Source organism: Nestor notabilis, unplaced genomic scaffold (assembly GCF_000696875.1).
Source record: "Nestor notabilis isolate BGI_N333 unplaced genomic scaffold, ASM69687v1 scaffold5014, whole genome shotgun sequence".
Classification (NCBI taxonomy): Eukaryota; Metazoa; Chordata; class Aves; order Psittaciformes; family Psittacidae; genus Nestor; species Nestor notabilis.
Window position 1 is genome coordinate 82428 of NW_009925230.1, and position 26568 is coordinate 108995.

Here is a 26568-nt window from a genome sequence, read left to right on the forward strand (position 1 = left end):
AAATTGAAACCGTGATAGATAAGCCTGTGCTTGTGCAGTGTGAGTTCGGACTCTTATAGATGCGTGTATTTGGGCTTCTATTTACACTTTGGTTTTTTAAATGTCCTTTGATTTTGTAGGATGTGATCTATCACCTTACAGCAGAACTTTTATTTTTAATGAGATGTTTTAAATGTCTTGAGAGACCAGAGTTGTGTGATGCTATTAGATATGTATTGTCACAATCCACTGATTCTTAACAACAGAAGTTTTATCCCAGATATGCTTTCAAGCTGTATGTATGCTGAAGCAAAAAAATAGAAAATAACACTTGGAATATAATGATGGGACCTCAGTTATTGATGAAGTTGAACTGGTTTGAGTTACATTTGATTTATTATCATAAGAACATAGTAAAAATAAACTACAGAAGTATTTGCAAACATGCTTTCTTAAGCTAAACTTCATTACTTTGAAGTATCCTCATGCAATAATAGTATGAACAATTCATTAGTTCATACCAATTGAAACACATCTGTGATTATGTGCAATGCTGAAATAAGTGAAATAATGCAAGTCTCCTGTGGCCTCAACATGGGACGTTTTTTGGCTTGTTGATTTTATAACCATACATTGTCAAAGGCTGTTAAATAATAATCTGTCCTTGAATTATCTGCATTTCAAATGATAGTTGGATTAGAATTGAATTGATTACTGCATTTTAATCTGTGTGAATTTATATAGCAATAGGAGCTGAAAAATAGTATCTTAGAAGGCAAAGGAAAGGAATTATTTCTTCAGGTGCTCCTCTGGCTATAGTATGCATCTCTCACCCCCTGAGCATTTTCTTGAGCATCCAAGTTACTTTCAGACCTTCTACCCAGAAACTCTTGGCACTGTGTACTGCCAGCAAAACAAAAGCCGGAAACTGAGTTCAACTCAGGTTCATAAAATCTAGCGGGAGATGAGGGATACATTGTAGCAGCAGCTGAGTAGATCACAGCATGACCAAATGGAAAGGGGCAAAATACATAGATGTTTTAAAGGTAAAAGTAGTGAGGGAAGTAAGTCAGGATGTCTGGGAATGGAGTTGAATCCACTCCTGAGGTAAGGGGAGGAAAAGCTTTTAGTGTCGTATATTAAATGGAAGAGGATGATACTTCTGCCTGCTATTTCCTTGGCATGCTTTTCTTTCATTTCTCAGCTGCAAATACAAGGCAAAAATAAAATGCTATTTTTGTTGTGGGTATTTTTTCAGTGTATCAGTATTTAAATTATACACTGACCTGAGCCTGGTTTTCCAACCAAAATCTCCTGGGTTTTTTGTTGCTTTGGCTTGGGTTTTGTCTTTTTTGATGTCAGGTTTAGGTTTTTGTTGGTTGGAAAATTTGAAATCTGGAGTTGATCTCTGATGAAGTATTGGCAATAATGGCTTAAGCAGTCAGAATAGAAACTTCACTTGAATATGACAGAAATAAGAAACAAAACCTGATTACAAATCATGATCTATATCTTGCAATTTATACTCATAATTTAGTTTAAACTCAGCTCACCACCATCACATTGTTTTAGTAAGTCTCTAAGTATGTAATTGTTCTATGATTATTTAACATTTTTATCTGGTTCTATCCACAGCGGCTGGTAAATTCAAAGATTTAACTATAATAATAACTCTGTAGCTGAAATCTGAGTCAAAGATTATTATTTTCCTAACTCCTAAATTCAAGATCTGGTGCTTGATCAAAATCTTTGTACCAAGAAATACCAATGAATTATATTGTCAGGCGAGTTTGACAAGTATTTTAGATGATGTGAGTAACTCAGGTTCACCATACCAAACTTTTTTCAGGGTATTTACTCAATATAGTGAAGGATATTAGTTTACTGAATGGGAAATAGAGGAGGTGAGAAGAAGAAAACACAGATTCACCCTTCTGTCCAGACCAAACTCTAACTGCAGGCAGCAAAGAGATAAAGAGCAAGTGCCAGAATGAGCACTAAAGTGGGCAGATGCCAACTGTTTTATGGCAAGTAACCTGTTGCGGCTGGAGCCTATTCACTGCAACGAAAAGTCAGAGCCACCAATGGTTTCAGCAGCGCAAAACCAGAGCGCTCCAGAGTGGAAGAATTAGCTCACGGTATGCTTCTTGGCAGGATCCTGAGGGTTTATAAACACCAAAAAAAACCCCAACATACAACATAATTGTCAGTGGTGCTTAGTATGATTCACCCTAAGTCAGAGTTGGGTCTTTCTGATTGACTGGTTGGTTGACACTTGCCTCATGCGTGATACTGCTGGACAGCGGGATCAGCATTTTCTGAAGGAGGCATTGTGCTCTGGCTTCGCTCGGGCTTACTGATGGTGCCTCTGTGGCTTCTAATACGCCATCAGGGCAACCGCTAGGGATATACTGTATTCACAGATGCACCTGTTTCCTTTCTGTAGAAGAACTGCACAGAAAGTCACTCCTATTTCTTGCATAAGAACTGCTGGTGGTCCCTTTACCCTACTGCTAGATGTTGCACCAGTATCAGACAAAGCCAGTGTGTGCCCTGGGTGTCCCAGTCCTACCAGCCATGCTAGGAGATGGACTTACAGCTTCATTCTCCAGATGGACAATTAATATCCTCAGGAGGGCAATCTGCAGAGGTCCTTCAAAGTGCTGTTTGGCATACTGAGAAACATAAATGGAGATGGGTCCAGCTGCCTCAAATGTCAGCTTTGTTACAGTCCAGCAAAAAGACATGTATTGGGTTTGTGGCAGCTCCACTGGTCTGCTACTTAATACAGACCAAACCACCATGTTGACCTTCCCTACTCCTTGCCTATCTAACCATCCTTTCTAACTTGCCAGTTTTGCATAATGCTGAATTACTTTTTATACTTACCTGGTTAGATAAGATGGAATTTTTCAACCGCAAACCACAATAATATGTACTGACTGATTAAAATCAGATTTTTTTTTTTCATTATACAACCTCTTAAATAAAATACAAACTTCGGAAATATTTAGGCAAACATCTGTAGAAGACTTTAATGACACTGCATAAATTGTGGTTCTTCAGATGAGCTTTGTGCTTTCTCTTCATATAAATGTCTGCAAAAGTCAGAACTTCAGGTTTTGGAGTGAATACTTCCCAGATCTTGCTTGTGCAAGGTTAGATTAGGCATCTCAAAAGCAGGAGCTCTTGTTGAACTCCTGGTTTTAAGTATTTTCCATATCCTGGGAGGCTGGAAGTGGATGCAGCCAGGATGATGGATTTCAGCTGTGCAGCAGTTCAAGTTCTCTTTAACCTCCTTCATTGCAATGGATTAGCCCATGGGGAAAAGAATGAGCTTACAAACCCTCTAGTTCTCCATAGTAAGTCTTTAATGACATGCTTTAAATGCAATGTGTCTGGCATTTGTTGTGCTTTTTTAACACTTCAGCTTCCAGTTTGACTACTGCATTGAAGGTAAATACATATATATATATATATTGGGCCCTCAAATATACCTTCAGTTCTGCACTAACTCACATATTAGTCCAAGACTGGTTTTGGTTTTTAATTTAGTCAAGTGCTTCATCTAATCTATCTTGATCCTTGATTCCTTATTATTATTGTGGTCCTTGTTTGATTAATGACTCATTAGAAATAGGGCTGAATCAACTCTCCATATCCATGCCAAGCCAACATTCGGGTATCTTCTAATAGTTTAACTTAAATGGGAATCTCTAAAAAAATTGGTTGTCCTATATAGTCATCTTTGTCACTGTCTAAACTGGGGAAAAGGTCTTACAACGTATTTGAATGCCCTCAGAAAACAAATCGCTTTCTCTGTTTGAAAGAAAAATTAATTTTTTTCCATTTTTTTGGTATGTCCATTTCACATTATAATATTGAAAATAACTAAGCAGCATTGGCCTGTATTCTTGGTAATCGTGGTCCCTGTTACAGGCAGAATAGTTTTTAAGCATATGCATTCTTTCTTTCCCAAACCTAATAGTGCACAAAAAAGGAAAACTTTTGGTATAGCAAAAGTTATAGCAAAGTGTAAATATATATAGTGTATATATATACTATATATATAACATATATACATAGTGTGTGTGTATATTTCATATATATATTATATACATATAAGGTCCTGTCTTTTTTCCTCAGAGGCCCCAGTTACGAGGAAGTGAGAAGAAACAGTAAAGGAATACTCCAAAGAGAAACTCATAAGGCAGATCAGTGTAGTTAAATCAAAGGTCAGAGCTGTGGCTGTAAGTGGCAAGCACACATGATATATTTGAGGATGTGGCTTTGCAGAAAAGTGAAAGTGCAATTTTAAGTTTTCCCAAGAATGTTCTCTTTTCAGTTAATAAAGATTTTATGTGGTCAAGAATATGAAATGCTTGAATCTCCTTTAATTTCCGCAATTTCCCATTTTAAATAAGTGTTAATAAGAAAATAAGCGATATTCCTATATGAAAATAGACCCAACTTATTTAGCATCATTTAAGTCATAGTAGTTTCAGATGTAGCTATTTTTTATTACACTTTTAATACAAATAGCCCCAGACAATTAATTAACAGTGCAGTATCTCATGGGTCTTTTCTTGTGATAAACTGTAATTACTTGAGGTAAAAATCTTAGTTCCCAGGAGTGTATCAACATCATAGCTGTTATTTCTTTACACATAGAATTGTGGAGTGCAGTTGTCAAGCTTTGGTCATCTGAGACTTGAGGGCAGTAATTCCTATTAACCACAAATGTTACCGTTCCCTGGCTGGAGAAATACAGGGTTGAGCATGTGTGTCCTATGGAGGAGTAGTCATCTGTTTCAAGAGAAGTACATAGAATAAAAATTAGCTTAAGTTTTTCCATGTGCACCTGGCATGTCCCTTTAAATAAAGAACACCAAAGGAAACATTAAACTTGCATACACTCAAAACCTGGCTCAAAACCATGCTTAATACTCTGGCAGTTCTTCTGGAATTGATTGACAATTTTTTTAATAGGATAGACACAAGTCCTGGAAGCAACAGGCCTAGTTCATAGGGTACGTCACCACGACAAGGTGAAAATGTAACTGGGGTACATGCAAGCATAACTTTTTCAAGTCAAGAGGAAAAACAGTTGCAGTGAAGACGTGGTTGCATGGACTTTGTTAGCGACAGGGTATATATTTATGATCTCTAGCCAGCCTGTGTGTACTAAAGACTGATCTGTCAAGTCAACACCGCTGTGGTTACCCTGCTAGCTTAAGTAAATTAGGATACGATCACGCTGCTTCTTTGTGATGGTTTAGTCCTATCTCTATTTCACTGCAGTGTTATTGTGTGGCTTTCAGTTACACACTTTTCCCAATCAAACCTGAAAATATATTATCCCTGTTTCAGTTTGACTATTTGTAAGGAGATGATGGGAGGGTGGCTGTGGTTCTCATGAAACCTATGTGATTACTAAACCTGATTTCCACTATGTGGGACTCTGATAATCCCAGAAGTCTCTCCAAAGTTGTTTTCTTCTTTAAACCAGGAAGTAGCCCCAAAATAAACCTTACTCTGGTCAGTTTTACACCAGGAGCAAAGGAAATGCAAATTGCTGTCAATATTTGCTGCCAAAAAGCTTTGATCAAGCTGGATTTGATGTAAATGGTGATCAAGGCTGTTGTCACAAAGTACTGTCCCAGTACTGCAGTTTCAATGGACCGATTCTCAAAGCATTTCAGTAAGCAGTGAGTAGAAAATACAAATGCATACTTATATTTACTAATGGCAAGAAAAATAGTATTTTTAATGAGAAAAAGACAGTGTCTTTACTTCAGATGAAATCTAAAATCTCACTGTAGCTGATAGCTATATGCTTTATTTTCTGGCCCTTTGAACAGACATTTTTTCATGGAGCAGAAAAACATCTCTGAGAAGATGATCTTGGGAATGTTGCTGTTTTCTGTGACGTAAGGCATGAGCACACAACTCAGCATTTTTCTCCTTTAAACCACGACAAGAAGCTTACATTAATTTATTTTGACAGCATTTTCAACCCATATAGTAGTTTAGGACTATCTTTTGTGCTACCTTCCCATTTTAGACAAGCAATGCTTTGCGTGAGACTGTTGATTTGGCAAAGGGCATGGGTTCACATTTGGTTTTCATAGACTGATAGATTTAAAGGCCAGAAGAGACCATTATGATCATCTAGTCTGACCTCCCACTTCAATCAGGGCACAAGCCTCACGCGATCGTTACTGCAACAAGATCGTGACTCCAGTGTGAGGTAGAAAGCAGCTTAAAAAGGGCATCCAGTCCTGAGTTGCTTTCCTCTAATTTTTAGCATTAATTTTTCCAGCTTCAGACTCCAGTCCCTGGATCGTATCATTTTCTAGGCACGCAGATTCAAAATGAAACATCATCCTCAACTGTCCCTTTCAATTACATGTCTGTGATTTCATCTACTTGGATTTATCCCAAGATTATAGGAATATTTATGTTGTATAGTTGTCAGACCATGTTAAATGGACAGTAAGCATTCTTTTCACTTTATGCTGGATGTTGTAAAAACAGTTGCAAAGCACGCATGGAATGTCAAGATCTTGGGCTAGGTCTGCACTGGTGGGTCGGGAAGCATTCAGCCTGGCTTTTGCTTTTTGAGAGCAGTTTGAATTCACTGAGTTAACATGTGTGAAGCCTCTTCACAGAGCAAATGCACAGCAACTATTGTCCTTTCAAAAACCAACCCTTGCGTTTCCAAGATCAGTCTTTAATAGATAGATAACAACAAAAATTGGCAAGTGACAAAAAAGATAAGGGAAGGCAGGCGCAAATGTTTAAGAAATTATGATACATCTAGTGCGTTTAAAAAAAAATAACAGAAACAGTTGTAATTTGGTTCACCTAAGAGAACAGCAGTAGAAGATTAGGTGGGAGGAAGGAAGATACTTTGAATAGGCTTATCCTGCCGCTCATTTTCACTGAGTGAAAATCATAATGTACTCATCGTAATATGAAAGCACACTTTGTCCAGACTTAAAACTTGTCTGCAGTTTACTATCCCAGGAATTGTAGTCTACAGCACTGGATCAATTTTTCAATATGGCCAGAGCTTCAAATCTGTCATTGAAGTTTCACGCAACCTGGGAAGTTTCAGGTGTGAATGTGAAATGTATTTGCGACACTTCAGAAAGTCTTTGAGTGAATTTCTGCTTCCGAAATTTAAGCATTTTTTAGGCCCTTTCTGGCTCCCCTTATACAAAGCAGAGAAAGAGGGCAGGGCTTGAACTCTGCTTCTGGTACTTACTATCATGTAGTAGGTAGAGAGGTACCATGCTCATATGGGAATAGAATAGGGCAAAGAATTAGAAGAAGATACTGCCAAGAGAAAAACCAGGTAAACATACTGCAAGAATTGATTGAGTTTGATGACCTTTAAAACTTTCAAGTCTGGTGAGTTTGAAGAGCTGCTATTCAGTACTTGCGTAGTGAAACTGGAAAGATTGACATTAATTTCAGAAAGCAGCCACCGGGTTCTCGCTATCTTGCAAAGCATTAATATAGACTGATATTTAACAAACAAACTGACGTTTAATAACAAAACCCAAGCAAAAGCTTAACAAAATTGTGGTAATTCTTAACTTAAAAAGACCACAATCTCTGGCATGCAAATTCTATGGAAACAAACTTCCAAGCTTTCCAGTTTGAAAATGACACAGTTTGAGGAGCTAGACCACAGGAACTCACTAACAACCATTTTTGTAAAGCAACTCACTTGTTTAGTATTTATCCTCCATTTTCATGGTTGAGAAATGTGGAGGACATAAAGAGACCTGTATGAAACCATAATAACATAAATGGGTTTTTCATATCACGAAATATGAAACTTACTCTAAAATTTTGTTCTTTATCCAGGATTTGAAAATGTAATGGGTGTAATAGTATATAATTATGGATAAATAAATTCCTGTTTCAGAGAAAAATACTTTACTTTCTATGCATTAATGGCCTTAGCTGAGACACTTTCAGGATATTTAAAATCACTGCAGTACTTCCTAAAAGCTTTAAGATTATTTTTTCTTCATAATATGTATAGGTTCTATCTGTTAGCACTTATTATGTCCAATAATACATTTTAAATTAGGCAATCTCAATCAAGAATACACATTTTTCATTTAAAATCTTTTAGTATAAAACATTAGAACATGTACAAAATCAATATATGACCAGTAAGAAGGCATATATCTTTTCAAGAGTATTTGCACATTTGGATCCCCTTACAAACTGTTTTTTAAAGGCAAAAGTTATCTGATACTGTAACTATATATGGTATTTTGACTTTGCATGTGAGTCTCGGCTCTACAAAGGGACATCTAACATCACAGCAAACATGCTTTTGCGATTAAATGACCGTTCACAGTATGGTTTGCAGAAATACAAGATACAGCTCAAACTGTTTGGTAAAGAATGCCCGTTCTTGTTACTCTTTGCTTTAATGGGCTATAAAATAAATGCAGTGTAGAAAGTATTTTTACAGCCAGAGGTTGAGATACATGATATGCGTGGTTCTGCTGGGAAGAAAATGCCAAAAATATGTACTTCAAACACCTATCACACTTCTTGGGTTGTATATACAAAGCCATCAAAATCCTGTGTTATCTTTAATGGAACAGGACTGACTGTTCCTCTGGTGTTTACAGCGTCAGCCCTGGTAAATGCCAAAGTAGGTATGGTTCAGCAATGAAATACTGCCAGCTTCTTTTGTTTGTAGCCATATACAAGAAGGAGTAACAAGACAGCACAGCTGCAAAAAAGGGAGGGCAAGGAACTGTTTTAAACCAGCATGAAATAGAGAGCGTCAACACCAGAAAACACAAACACACACACACACACACACGTAAAATGCATGCATGGAGGTGGTAAGGGGCAGGGGGGAAGGATGAGGGAAAGTCAGGTTCATTAATGGTAGCTGAAGGGACTTAAGCGATGGAATAGACACATTGAGGGGAAATGTAGTAGTGTGAAGAAAAGAAGCCCATTAATAAAAGATGAGGAGGGATGAAATGAATAAGAGCTCTCCAGAGACACTACAGCCCTTGTGGGGAGAGAAGCACAGGGACCAATTCTGGTGTTCTTGTTGAGTGCTTCCTAGATACTGGGTACTGCTTGGAAGACAAAGTACAATTAAAACACAGGGGCTGTCAGCCTGTCAGGAATACTAAGCAAGGGACTGGTCTCACACACTTACATAGGTGAGTAACTATGAGAAACAGCTTGTCATGCCCACAGTCCCCATGTTTTTCAAAGTGAAATGTATGCCCCTGCAGTTACTGGAATAAGTGTTTACAGTCAGGACCCTTTTTAATGGCATTTTATGAAAACAAAAACCAAAAAAAACCCACACCAAACAAAAAAAGACTTTTCATGCCCATACGTTTCCAGAAGAATTTCCTGTAAAACAGCAGCTGTCTAGGCATGTGTAGTAAAAAGCAAGGAGCTGATAGCTGCAAGTTCCATGATGTACTGCAGGGTCCTGGTCCCAGGGCAGCCAGACCGGGAAACAGGTCACAGCCATCACAGACCTCCTCCTGTGCTTGGATTTCCTTCCTGTGGATACAGAGGGTAGAAGGGAGGCTGAAACATTTGTTGCTGCATCTCAATCTCACACGCAATTGCATAGTGGTCAGGATGTGGCCTCAGATCTGGAAGCTGGAAAGCACTCTAATCTTCCACAGTTGCAGATTATTTATTGCAGTCATAATCAGTTGATAAACAGAGACACAAGCCACAAGTTCTCTCATAAGAAGTTTGTGAAGGCACAGTCTGCAAGTAGATATTTCATTCTTACACATAGAAAGGAGGTTTTTCTTTAGATTTTTGTATTAAAAAATATAACTCTACTGAACTAGGGAATGAAATCAATTAGATCAATCTCCCCAGCACTGTGAATCCCAAGAAGAAAGTGCTGACCCGTCTATTGTGTCCTTACAAGTACATTCCCAAGGGGCACATGTTCAGAGACCTCAGATAGCAGCAGGCTTTTAAATTCATATGTTAGACTGAGAGCAGGAAATAGTCAAAAAGTGTTCTCAGCCAAAATAAGCCACTTTTTCTGGTGAAATGTTTTTAGATTCCTTGTTCTTCTTACTCCCTCTCCTCTTCCCTCCCTCCCACCTCCCCTGCCCCTGGCTAAAACTAATTGCTAATCTAGTTTTTAGTAGGTCCTTTGAAAATCTATTTTCTAGAACTTGGTCTTATCTTGAAATTTTCCTCTCTCTTGTCTTGCCATACTTGATGCATAGACAAAACATCTAATGAAGCATATCAAAACAAAGGTCTCATGTTCATACCTGTATAATTACAAAATTCAGATCCTGGAAATATATCCATTTTCAGCTGTTTACCTAAACATTGAATTCTTCAAAATGCTAATGTGTTCTTTTCCTTTCTTTTTGACAGCAAAATTTGGAGAGTAACCTCACCAACCTTATTAAGAGGAATACCGAACTGGAAACTCTTTTGGCAAAACTCATTCAGACCTGTCAACATGTAGAAGTGAGTAATGACCTCCATTTGAGATACTTGCAAATTTAATTGCATTCACTTCTAGCATTCATGAACAGAAGTTTAAATAAAGAAAAAAAAAAAGCACAGAACTAAATTAGAATAGTGGTAAAATGACGTGGAGCTTTTTCACTGATAAATGGTATTCTCAATACAGATTACCTTCTTTACTTCTCACTGTTAATTATGGTATGTTTGTATGGCCCCACCACTGCTATACTTGAGCACATTACTCAATAACTGTAACATGTTTATCCTTTGGGGTCCTTTGTGTGGTAGAGTAATATTTACAGGTGGAAAACTAAAGCAAATAAATAGTAACACCCAGGACCACAATGATATTTAGATTTCTATGGGCCACTGATTTATTTATTTATTTTAAAACAGAATTAAGTTTCTAAATACAAATGTAAACTCAAAAGTCATGCATAAAATATATTTACCTTCAGAAGAAGGAAGATACTTAGAGGCCTTTGAGTTGGCTCAGTTACATATTCCACTTTGCACTTTGAGTATCACAGAAAATCTGTAGCAGGGAGTGATTGGAAGCCATATTTTCCCAAAATCTGCATTTTTTAGGTGGCCTCATGAGGGCTTCTGCTCTACATGCTCTACATGATTAATTCAGCTGTGGGAGTTGACACAGGAATATATGAGTCCAAAACAGAATGGGGACTTTTTTTGTTTCGTTTTTTTTTTTTTTTAGCAAAACTTTTCTTTTTACTTTTTGCCACCCTAGAAGACCTTTTCAGTTGATTATAATACATTCAGGACAACAAAGCCAAAACCACTATGAACAAAGGGTTTCCATATCATAAAAAACTTGCAAAAGACAGCGGGAGTTTATGCTTTCTGCCAGTAAATGTTATACAAACATCCCTACGACATCAAAACTTTATCAGCAGTGCTTTCCTTGTCATCAGTTTCAGCCATGAGTCCCAGGTGACACCCTAGATAGATACAAAACATTTTCATCCCTCCTTCAAGTAAATTGTGACTGAGAAACACTGAAAGACTAGGAAAGGCTTAACACTGTGAGGTGCATGTGGATTCATTGGGCTACACCAAGTTCACCATTTGCAGTGCTGTTTTCTTAAGTTCTAAACTCAACTGAAGATGACATGGGAAAGTTAATGGGGTAGGAAACAGAGAAGCTAGCACAAGATAAATATTGCTGATTTAGAGTGGAACAAGTTTTAGACCTCAGTCACAGACAAAAGGTATTTTCATCTGAACAGCTAATTACCAATCACTAATCAGATTAGTAAGGAAAATTTATTTTACCTGTGAAAAATGCTTGGGGGTTTGTTTGCATTATAATGGTGTCCATTGATATGCTTCTGTATAGGACCATTTTACATCTGACTGCATTGTAATTCCTGCAACAGCCTCATTTATTAAGAAAAGGGTGCACTGTGCATTCCTAGCAGATAGGCAACATTAAATAACAATAGTGATGTGTAGAAAAGGTATTCCACTTTGAGTACTGTTGTCTATACATGTGAAAGGAAGCCAGGTTTCTTCAGCAGTGTTACCTAATGAATAGCCCTGGGGAACTTGAGAGAGGAAGGTAGCCTTAACCTTCAACACAGATATAATTTAAAAAAAGTTAGCTGTGACATAGACTGCTGTAGCAGCCACCTGCCACATCTACAGGAAGACACTTGGTTTTTAGAGAAGCCTCTTTTCCTTCCTTATAAATTGCATGGAATTTCTCTGTAGGGCTTCTTCTTTTCTGTCTTTTTCAGACTAAAATTCAGTGACCTAATTAAGCCCAAAAGCAACTTGTGCTTATGAATAGATTCAAAGCCACATCTTGGAAATTTGGCATCTGCTTGTTGACTGTAGTAGTGGCACATGCTGCAGAAAAAAAAAAATCTGTCCCCCAAGGAAACCAAACCAAAAAACAAACCAGCCAAAAAAAAAAAACAAACCCAACCAAGACTGTTCTTCCAAAGAGATCATCTGGTCTTCCCAAGAGACCATCAAAGTCTATCCACAGTATCAGACATGAGGTGAACAGTTTGAGTTCTTTCTATAGGCAGCAATAACATCAGGCAGAACAACTGTAGAATCAGCCAGAACAGCTGTAGCAGGTAATGAGAGACACAGACAAGTTGTGTTTTCTTCCTATGTATATAAAACTCTAAGTAAAACCCATGAAGCAGATGGGCTCAGGATAGCATAAGGCCCCTTCTTCATTGGTGGCCTACGTCCAAGATGGGCTAGATCAGGAAAATTTAACATCACTCCTCCATCTCCTCTGCAGTTCTGCAATATATTACCAACTCTAAGGTTTAATATTACAAAAAATCCAACCTGATCAACTGGTAACAGATGCGCTACTGTCCCTGGAGTCCTGTTTTAGAAAATTTCTCCGTAGACATAAAGCAATAGCAGCAAAGTTGTTAATGGATTCCTACCACATTTTATTCATCAAATTAGTCTAATTAGCATTTAAATTAGCTAAATATTAAGAAATGAGCTTCAGTCAAAATCCCAGACCTAGGCCACGCTGGAAATCATGCAAGTGGGGGTGTGGAAGTAAACTTTAAAGCCATTTCTGTTTCTCAGAGCTCTGTGAAAACTTCAGATATGATGTGACTATCTCCAGTGTCAGAGAAGCTAAGGCATGGATAGATTTTTAAAAGTCTGTATGCTCTCTTTCTCCATGCTTCTTCATGGCAGAAATTCATCCCAAACCAGGAACCCAAATGAAGCAATCGCTATATTAGTTGTAACATTAATGTCACAAGTTTGGAATTACAAAATATTAGGAAAAGCTGACGTTTTCAATTAATGTATTAGTGTTGCTGTATGAACTCGCCCAAAAGTTGAAAACAAACAGTTAATTTTATAGGAAATGTTTTCTTTTTCATTTTTTGATACAATATATTACAGATAATGATGTAAAGTATATTGTATGGAATTTGTAAACATGTAAAAATATAGGTAGTACACTTTTAAAACTGCTGTTACATACTTTAATTTTCCTTAACTAATTTTAATAATTTTAATAATATTATTTTAATGTTGACTTAGATTAAATAAAATAAAAGAAGCTTTGGGTTTCATATGTAATTTAAACTTTGAAAAACAAGGAAGGAAAAGAAATTATTATTCCTTGTGTTAGAGTTACCAAGATTTTATTAAGGGGTACGTAAACATAAAAACCCCCACTTTTGCTAATTATCATCTATTTGTAGAAATAAACACTAACATTTTTGAAGCCCTTGTCATGTCATAAACCAAAATTTTCAATATTACATGAAAAATGAAAAAAGAATGTCTTTTTGATATGGAGCAGAAGCCGAAATTTCTGAAAATAAACAACAAACAGGCTCTTTGTCTTTCAAATACATGAATCCTCACCAGCCAAACAAAATGTTGTTGCAGAACCACTGTTTCTCATCAACCAAGCGAGCTGTTAATGGGCTTCCCAGCAACCAGATTCACTGAAGATTAATTATTTACCCATACATCACCCCCATTAGGCAACTGTAACTTCATCGATAACAAAGGCCAAATCCCAATCTCTCTGTGTTTTAAAACTAAAGCTTATTCCCCTCTTAGAGTTATTTTCACTTTTCTCTCACACAAGCAGGCAAGGACTGGCTGGGGACATTCGTTATCTGGAAGCTGGATGCCTTCCAACCACTGAGGAGGGGGGATCTGAGGTTGCCTTTCATCACAGCAACAGAGGCATAAATCTTACCTATTTTTAGACAGAGTTTATCAGTTTATGACAGGATTTATCCTGATGGGGAACCTGATCTTGGGAGGCTTGAGAAGTCCACTTCCAGCCTTGCATTCCTGTGGGTGCATCTGGGCATATCGGCAGAAAAATTTTTGTGAATGAATCAAGCTAAACTTGTCTACTTTACTGCTTTAAGTATAGCAGAGATATTATTAAGCATTTTATTATAATAATATTTTTAATATCTGAATGTCTGATTTCATGCCTAATATGAAAGTATAGTCTGAGCTAATAGTTTATGGTAACACTTGATTTTAAAAATGCCGTCTTCTCAAAGGGAACCACACCTGGAAAGTGAATGCTTGAGACTATAACACACCTTTCTGTCTCAAATCCTCCTGTTCTTTTACCCTGGCATGCTGGTTCTACCCATCTTTCAGACTCAACCCTAGCATGTTTTTCGTTTTACCCTCATTTTTCCATCTTTCCAATCTCTCTTCCTGTGTAACCAGTCTGTCATTTTTTGGTTCTGCAGAAACTCCAAAGGCTGTTTATCAGGAAACTTTTGTTTTCCTTCCTTGGAGACAATGGCAGCTCTGCAACCTCATTCCTTTGGCCAGGCTGCTTTCTTCAGAGCACCCCCTCGCACAGGATAGCTCTCTGGGTTGGCCCTGTGAGCCAGCTCTGCTCCTTGCTCTGTTTGGGGAAGGTGGCTGTGGCTGCCTTCCCAGGGACAGCAGTCTTGGCTCCATAAAATGCTGAACTGATTCATAGGGTTAAGTATAATTCTTTCCACAAACTAAGAAAATGGAATAGAAACGGCTGCTAATCTGAAATATGTTAATTTGTAGTTCACAGCATTCATGCATCTCGTATCTTTAGAAAAATTTATAAAGAACGTTAGGTACTGTCTTAGAGAATTTTATCTTTAAATTCTGTGGACATTCACCCATCGAGAGAGCCCTTTAGCATGTGACTGAATCAGCACATGCCTCCGTGTGTGTCCATAGAAATACCCATGTGTGTCAACGAAGCAGCTGCTTAGTTCTGGAGCTATTACAAAGGGAAGATGTTTGAGGGAAAAGGAAGTAATGCAAATATTATGTTCAGTTGTTACTATGGAGGGAAGGGATGCCATCCAGAGAGACCTGGACATGCTTGAGAGGTGGCCAATGCCAGCCTCATGAAAAAAGCAAAGTTCAGGGTCCTACACCTGGGCTGGGACAATCTAAGGCACAGCTATAGAATGGGCAGAGAAGAGATTCAGAGCAGCCCTGTGGAGAAGGACTTGGGGGTGTTGGTCGATGAGAAACAGAACATGAGCCGGCTTCAGTGTGCGCTCACAGCCCAGAAACCAACGGTGTCCTGGGCTGTATCAAAAGAAGTGTGCCCAGCAGGTCAAAGGAGGTGATCCTGCCCCTCTACTGTGCTCTTCTGAGACCTCACTTGGAGCATTGTGTACAGTTCTGGTGTCCTCAACATAAAAAGGACATGGAGCTGCTGGAGCAAGTCCAGAGGAGGGCCACGAGGATGATAAGAGGGCTGGAGCACCTCCTGTATGAAGACAGGCTGAGAAAGTTGGGACTGTTCAGCCTGGAGAAGAGAAGGCTGCGTGGAGCCCTCATAGCAGCCTTCCAATATCTGAAGGGGGCCTACAAGGATGCTGGGGAGGGACTCTTCATTAGTGACTGTAGCCATAGGACATGGGGTAACAGGTTTAAACTTAAACAGGGGAAGTTCAGGTTAGATATAAGGAAGAAGTTCTTTACTGTGAGGGTGGAACAGGTTGCCCAAAGAAGTAGTAAATGCTCCATCCCTGGCAGTGTTCAAGGCCAGGTTGGACAGAGCCTTGGGCAACATGGTACAGTGTGAGGTGTTCTGCCAGTGGCAGGGGGGTTCGAGCTAGATAATCTTAAGGTCCTTTCCAACCCTAAATATTCTATGATTCTATATTTATGATTTGGCATAAATTAACAGCCTAGGTACAAGCCCTCAAGCCCAGCTGAGGGAGAAAAGGGTCTTGCTGGATCCAGTCCCACTGAGTGAAACAGTCACAGTAATTCGCTCATAACAGAAGTGCTATGCAAATTGCTCTTGTGAATATATGAAAATTTCTCTATAAGCCTTGGACAAATCTTCCAAAACCACTGTTGTAAAATTGGGATTGACAGGCCTAGGATATGCCAATATAGGTTAATCCCTGTGACAGCATTCCTGTGGCCATACCAACCCACTGCCAAGGTTCCATTCCTCTCGCCGTGTGCTGGAGGAGCATCAGCACCTTGCAGCACTTTCACCTTCCCCTGCACACCTGCCACATGCAAGGCAATGGGGGCTGCATCCTGTTGTGGTGGCCTGTGCCTTTTCCATCTGTATGCAGCTCCGGATTTAGACATGAATCAGGGAAGGATTTAATGCTGTAAGTGCTTAAGTTCTCCCCTTGGTTTTAGTGTCACAAGTTTCCTTGCCTGACAAAGTGCTGTGTCACTGCAAATTTGTTTCTTTGCCATAATTCCCAAGACACGTTGCTTCTATGAATGTGTGAGGCTTCTGCAAACATCGTTTAGATCATTACATTTATTGGCATAAAGCACGAATCTGAGCATGAGCCTCCTTTGCCAGTTACTCTTTTTTTTCTAAGCAATTTGAGTTTTGTTTCTGGACTTTTTTCTTATCTCTTCTAGGAAATATATGATTAAATGTCTGTTATTTAGTCAATACCATGAAGATTCTCTCATCTGCTAGCCAGAAACATAATCTGAACTCAGTTGGAAGAAAAATTGGAGCAATTATCTAGGGGGGAGGGGAAAGGAAATAGTTTTTGCTTGTAGATAGCTTTATAACATCTGTATCTCAGTCTTTCTGTTTGTTTTGTTTTGTTTTCAATTCACCAAACGCCATAGGAAACAAATTCTGGACACTGCTGCAAAATCCTTTTTTTGTTGTATAAAGAAGGGAAAGCATTTTTCTCTAACTATATAACCATCAAACTGCAGCATGTTTTGCTTTATGTTTGTAATGGAAATGCAAAGTTTCTAGTTCACTTCTAAAGATTTGCTGCAGCAAATCTCAGAATGAAGTTCCCTGTCAAAAACTGATTTTGTGTCTGTCAAAGGGATTTTTTTTATAGCCATGTTGTATAATCACCTGCCAAAAAAAAAACCCAACCCAGAAACAAACAGTAGTATATTGGCAGACTCTTTCTTTCACTAGCTCAGATACTGAACACACATATATCAGACACAATTTAAATCAGCGTAACAACAGTAGGGTAAAAGTGACACAGAGAAGATGGCAGCACCTGGGAAATCCTGCTGTTGCCTTTTTTGTGTGTGTGGCTCATCAAAAAGAAATTAGTCAAATGGGAAAATTATAAATAATGAAAATTCAAGTTTCTGATAAGACTTGAGCTACAGGATAGCTTATTCAAATTTGTAACAAAATGCCTTCATCAGTTTTTATATAAGATACAAATAGCATTTCTGTTACTTGAGGAAGAGCAAAATCAAAACTAGTCTGACAGCATGATCCCCTGAGGACACTCAAACAATAAAGAGGCTTTGTCTGTGACAATAAAAACCAGCAACTATTCTGCTTTCACTAAGTTTCATGGTACTCACTCCTTTCCTTGAGACTTGGGACCATTTCAGTCAAAGCCCAATTGAACTGAGAAGTCCTCATTAGGAAAATCTGTATGGAAAAATCCTGGCATCTGAACTGCAGCAAATAGCCTTCATAGTCATACAAAGGTAACCACTGACAGTCTGGAATGAGGAATTTACTTTGCTGGGGTGTTGGGGTTTTTTTTTAGACAGGGGGAAAGGGACAATTGGTTAAGTAAGTATTTAGCATCACTGTGAAATATGCGGATCAAATAATTTGGAAAGTAGCTCTGAGGAAAGCTGCTTTTTCCTCTGCCCCAGTATCTTCCATTTTTGTGGAGACTTGTTCAGCAGTTACATTTATTTGCTATATTTAAATGCTGCAAGTAACTGACATTTTTTGATTGGTGAAACAGAAAGGAAAATATGCCTTGAAGGAAATTGGGAGTTCTTGCTCTCAATAAGAGAGTAATTAGCAAACTTCATGATGTGCATAAAACCCTAGGGAGGAGTTTACAGCATTTTTTTCCTAAGACAGTTTCTAATGAGAGAGGGTACAGGAGACACTTTCTCTATTAACATTATTTAGATGAAATATATGGCATGATCTACTTTTGGTTTCTAATTACTTTAGCTCTACATTTAATTCCATTCTCATAAAACTTGATTTCATTCAATGAAAATCTCAAGTAAGCTTTAGTCAGAGTCTTAATTTTATATAGCACTAGAAAAAAGAGAAACTTCAGAAATAAAAACTGACAAAAAGTGCTGCACGGCATGTGGCAACACAGAAAATTCATTCAAGGGTGTCCTAAGTTGCACGCCCAGTAAGCCCTAGGCTAGTAGTCAACTATTGTTTGCCTAAAGAATTATTTGATTGCTTTCACAAATTACTACTTAAATGTATAGGTGGTCCTATATGTATAGAGAACTGCAGCAGTTATGCAAATATTTTATGACGTGCTAGAATATGTTGTTAAATCTACAACTCTTTTGTAATTTCTGGAAATTGATGTCATAGTTATGATAATAGGTCACACGGATTGTATATAAATTAATAGCAGCACTTTCCATTGCTTCTTAAGAAGGCCGGTTCCCTTTCACTCCATCTCTCCCTCTGTCTCACATCCATACACATGTATGTGTTTACGTTCTTGTTAGACAAATATTCCTGCAAAACCTTGTCCTTAGACAGGAGAATGGGGTTTAGTTCACTGTTAAACTGGTTAACTAATAGAGCAGGTAATATTTTGTGCCTGCCATCAAAGAATGTAACTTGTCAGTCCAAATGTTATTACTTTTTTGAGCCTTCTGTGACATTTACCTTTATGGGAACAAAATACTCTGGAGTTTCACCTTTTTCTGCCTGACATAAACAGCTAAACTGCCATTAGAGCAGCAAGGAGACCAAAAGCATTGGTCCTCGAGTGAGTATGCTAAACACTAGGCTAAAGATTGCAGATGCTGGATGAGAGTTTTAAGCACTAAACTGTTGGTTACAAAGGCACTGACTTAATTTTCTTCAAAAGACAGGTAGTCCTTTGAACTTCAATGATTATTTAGTTGTTTTTTGTTTTCTACCCTAAATGAAACACACTAAGTGAAATATTTTGCTCAATGTAAACAGTAAATAAGTAAATATTGTTCAATTCAAAAATATTTTTATTAGTTAGGTTCAAAGAAAGGGCTCACATAAAGGACAAAAACAATGACTGAAAATAAATTATTAATATGACCTTTTTACTGCATTTTAAAAAAACTACATCCCTCTTAGGGCTTAGTTTCACAAACAGCTTAATCTGATTTTAAGCCTCATTGCTGCCCAAAGTCTCCCCACCTCTGTTTCTGCCCTCCCCATTGTGTCAGCCAGGTGAGTTCAGCCATTTCTCCAGGTGGCCACAGCTTCTGTGGAAAACAGGGAATACCTTCTTTCTTTTTGGCAGCATGGTACTGGGGATGTTTAACCCAGTTGTGAAACAGTGGTTTGTCTCGCAATAAATGTCTTTCCTCCACTGTGCTTTCCTATCCTGAGAAATGTCAGCTATAGTTCCAACATGATGCTGCATTTGTGTTTTCTAAAAACAATACTTGGTTCACTGAAGCAATCCTAGTCAATGGGCTTCACAGCTGTCAGCACAAGCATCCATGGAGTAGCTCTTTGTGAGAACTTTCCAGATCACCTGAGTTTAAGATTTTTTACGTTGTTAGTGGAATTCCTATAAAAACAATTTGTTTGTTTTCCATGAAACTTCTGGTTTGGTTTGGTTTTGTGATTAGACTGTAAATGTCGCCAGAGGACTGCTAAGTATCTTGCTGGTTAGTTTTTCAACAATGTGCTTCAAAGCACAGTGGGACAAAAAACTTTAAAATAATATTTTAGTAAGTAACACGAGTATTTAAAACTTCTAAAAAAGTTTACTTTTAGTCAAGATTGGGGCAGATAGTCTTATCAGCCTGACCCAAAGCAGTTTAGATATCCTGGCCTAATCGATTTTTTATTCACAAAAATTCCTAAGTAGCTAGAGTAAGTTGCTGTATTTTAGCAGTGACCTTTGTTTAACCTGCTCCAAGACTGCCTCTAAACACAGTTCTCCTAGTTAGAGATAGATGTGGAATGCAAATAAAAACAAAGCCTGTGGCACACTTGAAATGGGAGCTGACTATTCCTCTTTCATTTGCACTGATTCAGAATAAAGGAGTTGTAGGTGATCCATTCAGATGGCAATCTGATTAATATCACATATTTCCAAAGGCATTGTTTGTCATAATAGATAAGATCAGTTTTACACTTAGACTAGATAAAGTCTGAAAAAGCTTTATTCCAAGAGTTGCTTTTGCTCTACAGAAGGCAAAATTGAATAACCTGTTATATCAAACAGGGATATGAAGTGAAAGAAGTTTGAATCCATGGCTTTCATTCAGCCCAGTCATCCATAAAATGAAAGATGTATTCATAAATGCATATTAATCATTATCTTTTGTATTTCATTAAATAAATTAATGAAACATGGATGATGTTAAAACATTACTTCAACGTATTGGACTCTATGAAGAAAAGTTTTTCACTTTACAACATGGAGTAATTAAAAAAATAATAGGCCTCTCTCTTTAGTTGAGTATAATCCTTTAATTCATCTACACTCTCATCCAAGAAAACATGACAATGAAGAAAGTTTTCCTAGAGGTACCAGACATAATATGTCATCGCTTTAGGTTGGTTTTTTGTTTGGTTTTGGTTTTTTCTGTTTCCAGGTTTGGTATAAGAAGGAATTCAGGCTCAAAATCTAGAGTGAAATATGTGGCAATGATATTACAGTTGTTAAGTGGAATCATTGCAATTTGCTTTTCTGATAGTTTTGTTTATTTGTGAGTATATCGTAATTCTATAACCATGAACTCAAACACATAAAGTTGATATCTCTTCCTTACCTGTATGGCCACAGGTGCAAAGAAATTATTTTTGAGACAGAGACCATTTTTAAATAGTAAAGCTGAAACTCAAATTCATACCTCACTTTCCAGAGATCATAAGCTTTATACAAACTACTTTCTTCCATTTTGCATGACCAGCGGAGGGCTAGTGAATAAAACTTACTCTCCTTTTGATTAAATTATCCCAGAGTGTAGTCTTTAAAAAGCAGCCCACCCTAATTTAGGGTATCTTATTTTGCTTGACTTTTAGAGGTTATTTGCCAAAAAGTCACATGTTTGTTTCCACTTGCAGACAAAATTGCCTCACCCATAAAGAATCTCAGAGGGAGAGTTTTGCTCCTGCAAGGAAAATTCACTAAAAAATCCTTTGCTTCTAGTGTATTATTTAAGTAAGTTTTCATGGGTATGAATCTAACCCTCCCATGCTCTGCCCCTAGAAGCTCCCCTGTAACCTTGAACCTCTAGCCATGTTGTGGTTCTGTGATTTCCCAAACATCTGCTGGGGACTTTGAAACTACCACATTCATTTTCTTATGACCTAAGCTGCAATTTAACTCAGGTCTCTGAAGATGAAAGCCAAGGAAACCTCTGCAGAGAGCAGAACACTTTCCAAAGCAGTTCTCAGCTTGTGAAGCTCAGAACAGCTGGCCTGCTCTCCCCTTCAGGTCGAGAGGGCTTGTATCCAGCTCCCTGTCAGACATCTGAGGAACCCCCATTTTTCTATTTTTTCTACACCCACTCCCTGATGCAGGGGCCAGCAGCCCCTATCCATCTGTCTAGAAAACCTGGAAAGAACCCTGGATGATTTCACTTCTTTTTTATTTTTTTTCAGTAAACTGTTTGAGGTCTTTGGATATTACAGAAATAGGAATAAATTCACCACAAAAGCAGCAGGACTAGAGTCAGTCCTTGCTTGCTTGTTTGTAGTAGAAAAGTCATAATTTTTACTAAATCATAACAAGGCCTCCTAGTCAGCTTTAAAACTAACTGAATGGAAGAGAAGTTTATAGAAATGATACCACAAAACACAAAGCTGTAGGATTGAAGTAGTTCTGCACATGGATTTTAAGGAATTGGTTGATTCCAAAATGAAGTGTATTCATATCAGTAATTTTTTTTACAGAAAGATGTCCTAAAGTCTAGCATAAACTCTCAAGCAATAGATATCTCAGATTAGACAGTCAACATTCATCTGGGAAGCCCAGATGAAGTCTGCCCTCCATGATTCAGAACCTCCTACAACAAAAGTGAGCAACACAGCCTCCAGACTTTTAATGAACTCCTTGGAAAGAGGGTTTGCTTTTAATATGGAAAAATGTAGAATGTAAAACCTCAAATATTTTCACCAGACAGAACTCACATTCCTTGGCCAGCCCCAGCTGGAAGTTATTGTCAAGGTTGCTGTTCATCAAAGGACTCAAGCAGAAGGCAGAGCTTTATTCTGATATTTCTGCAGCACCTGTACAGTGGAGCCCTGCTCCATGCCTGTGGCTCTTTGGTCTGACATATGACTCCTCAGAAACATACAAGTAAATAATATTCAATGGTAATCTCACAAATAGTCCCTTTAGGGCTACAGTTAATATGGTGCACTTAAAGCTAGGCATGTGCTCAATTATAAAGTTATTACTGAATGAGAGGCCTTGTAGGCTGAAAATTTGATTAAGGAGTATTTCAACTTGAGAAAAGCCCCCAGATTAAATGTGGGGGGGTTCATATAAAGCTCAGACATATTAAATAATTTTGGAATATTCTTTTCACTTTTAATAAGCTTGTGCAAGTAATAACGTTGCAAATTTCTTCAAATTAAGTTTATAAAAGAGTAAACTTTTCAGATGTCAAAGAAAAAGTCTACAGTCAGCGCATAAGAAATCCAAAGTTTTTTTCTATGCATTTTTTTCTTAGAAGATTTTAAGATTTAATTAATATGTTATTATTCAAACCAATCAGAGCATTAAATGATGGTAATTTAACCTTCCTGTAACTCTGCGTTTCATGACAGTTACCCCAAAGATTAATTAGATGCGCTCAACAAAATGAATTAGTGATGTAAATGGTGATAGAAGTAACACTTTGAGTGGAAGCTACTCAAAAAACCTGTGAAGTGTTACTGTAATTAAGTGCCAGAGCTGGCTCTGGTGGGAGCAGACCTCAGATTTCACACAGACGGAGTTGCACCCATGTACTCTGGATATAATTGCTGCCCCTGACTGAGCCCATTTGGGATTCCCCACTCCTTGGTGGAATTTTAGTCAGCTCTTGAAACTGGAGTGAGGGCTGGGGAAACTGGTGCGCTGGACAGCACATTGAAAACAGCTCTGCAGAATTTCATGCCAAAATACAGTTCATGATGGAAGGGTGTGATGCAAATAGGGTGGTGAGATGACGAGAAGAGGGAGAATAGAAGGGACAGTGATGGTTGACTTCTAGGCTCCCTGAGTGGTCAGTAGAGAGACACTGGTGCTGCCAGAGGCTTTGGGTGAGCTGCTTCTATCTCTCCTCATGGACCATGGTGGGGAGAGAGGCAGAGCAAACAGTTAATGTAAGGAGATAAACAGGCACCTAAAACTGCACTGTGGAAGCACTTACTACATCTTTACTTACTGTCTGCAGATTTCCCCAGCACTTTCAGAGCCATCTGATCCCTTCCAGAAACAAATATATCTTAATTAATATTTAAGCCTACAAAATATGCAATCAACTTTAATTTTATGAAGATTTGAGATGGATAATCCAAAACCTTAATGAAAACAGGCCTTTGTATACAAGTTTCCTCTTTGCCTGGGGGATTTCACATAAGAAGGTTATTTGTAAAATTGGCCATGGTCCAAATTCCGATATATACGCATTTGCTTAATCTTAATGAGCTTCATAACGTGCTTACAGGTAAATGCATGTTTAAACACATTGTTGGAAGAAAAAAAAAATGAAGGGTGAGGCTGATCAAGGGATTCATCAGACTGAAAAATAACCAAGGGGAGAAATATAGTTACTATATGGTTACTTGCCACCTGGAACTATTCCCTGCTCACCACTAGCTCTTACTAGCTCAACATAAAAGGTGACATGGCCCTAGAAGCAATTGGTCAGGGAGGCAGAGATGAAGGCTGCTCCACCTTCTTAGCAAAGTGCAAATGGAAACAGCTCTGAAATCACTTCTTTAAATTTCTCATTATTCTATGATTAGAACTTTTTGCCTTTTTCTCTCTTTATCCATACATGTAAGATATACATAGTACTACTGGTGGGGAAGTACATTTGTCTTGTCATACAGAATGTTGACTTTTCAGTGGAAAAAAATCAGTCTTCCCCAGAAACAAAACATTTTCAGCTGAGAACCAAAATTTTTCCATTTTAAGTTTTCTTATTTTTTCACGAAAGTCAATATTTTCCATAGAAAGCTAATGGTTTTTGTGAGGTTTTTTGCATTAAAAAGTTTCACTGGCTCATATATTTATGCTGTAGAAAACTACATGAGTAGTACAGATATTATTTTCCACCTATCTGAGGGAAAGTGATAATAATAAAGAGTCAATACACACAACGTGGTAATGTCATTTGGATCTTTGGTATCTTTGGTTTGAATCTTTCAGGAACCACTATATGGACAATGAAAATAATAAACAATATTTTCAAGTGCAAATTCAGCAAATCAAACGTTGGGAAAGTACATTGCAAACATTATGAAAATAACCAAAATGAAGTGGAGAACCTGTTGTGCTACTATATAACTCCATAGTTTGCACCTTGAATACTCAGTATAGTTCTGTTCCCCATATCAAAAAGGAGATGATAGATCTGGCAAAGTTTCAGAGAAATAAAACTAAGCACTAGACAAGGAAAAACTGAATCACTCAAGAGTCTTCCGTGTAAGAGGTCTTCTTTTATAGTGCTCTATAAGAGAACAAGCAGCACTGAGATTGTGGATAGGTACCAGTAGTTCACTGTCCTTTCCAGTAAAAGTACTTGAGATCATTACATGTAGCTGGAAGGAGACAGGTTCAAATCCCTCTAGAGCAGGCAGTTGTTCACTTGACTGCAAGTTAAGCTCTGGTGCACCTTGCTGTAGGATGGTGGGCATACTTCAAGTTTGCAGGGGTGGAAGAAGAGACTAAAAATATCCACAGATGACTCTTCTGAGGATTAGTAATGATGTAGAAATTGTGTCTGGTTCAAGAAAACACTGAGCTGCAAAAGGATAGAGGATGACAAAATAGTCACAGAAATCATCATGTATATCGGGACTTCTTCCTAAGATGCTTTACTAGCAGATGCTGGCACTAACAGGATACTTTGCTACATGGACTCTCTGATGCATTTCTGCTTTTACGTGCATTAGTATTTACTGCAGTCCTATATACGGCTTGAAACAACTGTTGTGTTAAGCAGCTCCTGAAGAGCCTTCACTTCTCACTAATGTCTGCTGTAACTGACATCACTCAGTACTCACAGGACCAGCTTTTCTCACTTGAGTTAGAAATACCTGGTAAGTATCTATTTGCAAGTTTTATCTCCTACAGACAAGACATTTAGACTTGTTTCAGTGTTTCACAAAATCCAAGACAGGGAAAAGCAGAATAACATGGAGATTATACACAGAAAAGGGGGTGGGGGGAAGCCAAAACTAACATTTTAGAAATGACAGGTTTTTAGTTGGGAAAAGGAAAATGTCAAAGATTTTCCTAATCATAATGGCTTGCTTTGCAGGTAAATGCATCCCGCCAAGAAACCAAGCTGATGGAAGAATGTGACCAGCTCATTGAAATAATACAGCAAAGACGACAAATAATTGGAACCAAAATCAAGGAAGGAAAGGTAAAAGCTTTTCTTCTTTAGACCATAAGTAGGTCACTACTGCTTCCTCATAGTTACAGATTTTTGACCTCAGGCACTACTAATACAAATTTGTAAAAGTCCTTATGTAGTCCTAGGTACTGCTGCTTTCCTGTAAAGAGGAATGAAATATGTATCAGTCTTGATAGATTGGTATGCTAGACCTCAACACTTTATTTGACATTTATTTTACTAAATGTGATTATGATTTTTAAGGGTAAACACAGAAATTATGACACCATCAGTAAATGATAATAGAATGATGACTAATTAATGATTCCTTCACTCTGCTACATGGCTGACAGTGTTTCCTCCAAAGTTTTTATTTTCACAAAGTGTCACAACAGCTGGTATCATGGCTGGCAATTATCTACATGAATATTTTAGTCTAGATACTTTATTTGTTAAAATACTATCACATAAAAAATTTTCAGTTGTCATTCTTAAGAATAGGAAGTCTAATTTATTTACAAAAAAAGTTATTCAAAAACATGCAGG

At 37.9% G+C, this 26568-nt stretch overlaps 1 protein-coding gene across 2 annotated transcripts in view; it reads left to right on the forward strand.

The window, feature by feature from the left end:
* LOC104404510 (E3 ubiquitin-protein ligase Midline-1) overlaps positions 1 to 26568 on the forward strand; it is a 102013-nt gene that overhangs the window by 47158 nt on the left and 28287 nt on the right. For both annotated transcript variants that reach the window (XM_010012956.1, XM_010012957.1), the window contains exons 2-3: positions 10402 to 10497; positions 25945 to 26052. In XM_010012956.1, the coding sequence (XP_010011258.1) occupies positions 10402 to 10497; positions 25945 to 26052 (204 nt within the window). The remainder of the gene's footprint in view (positions 1 to 10401; positions 10498 to 25944; positions 26053 to 26568) is intronic.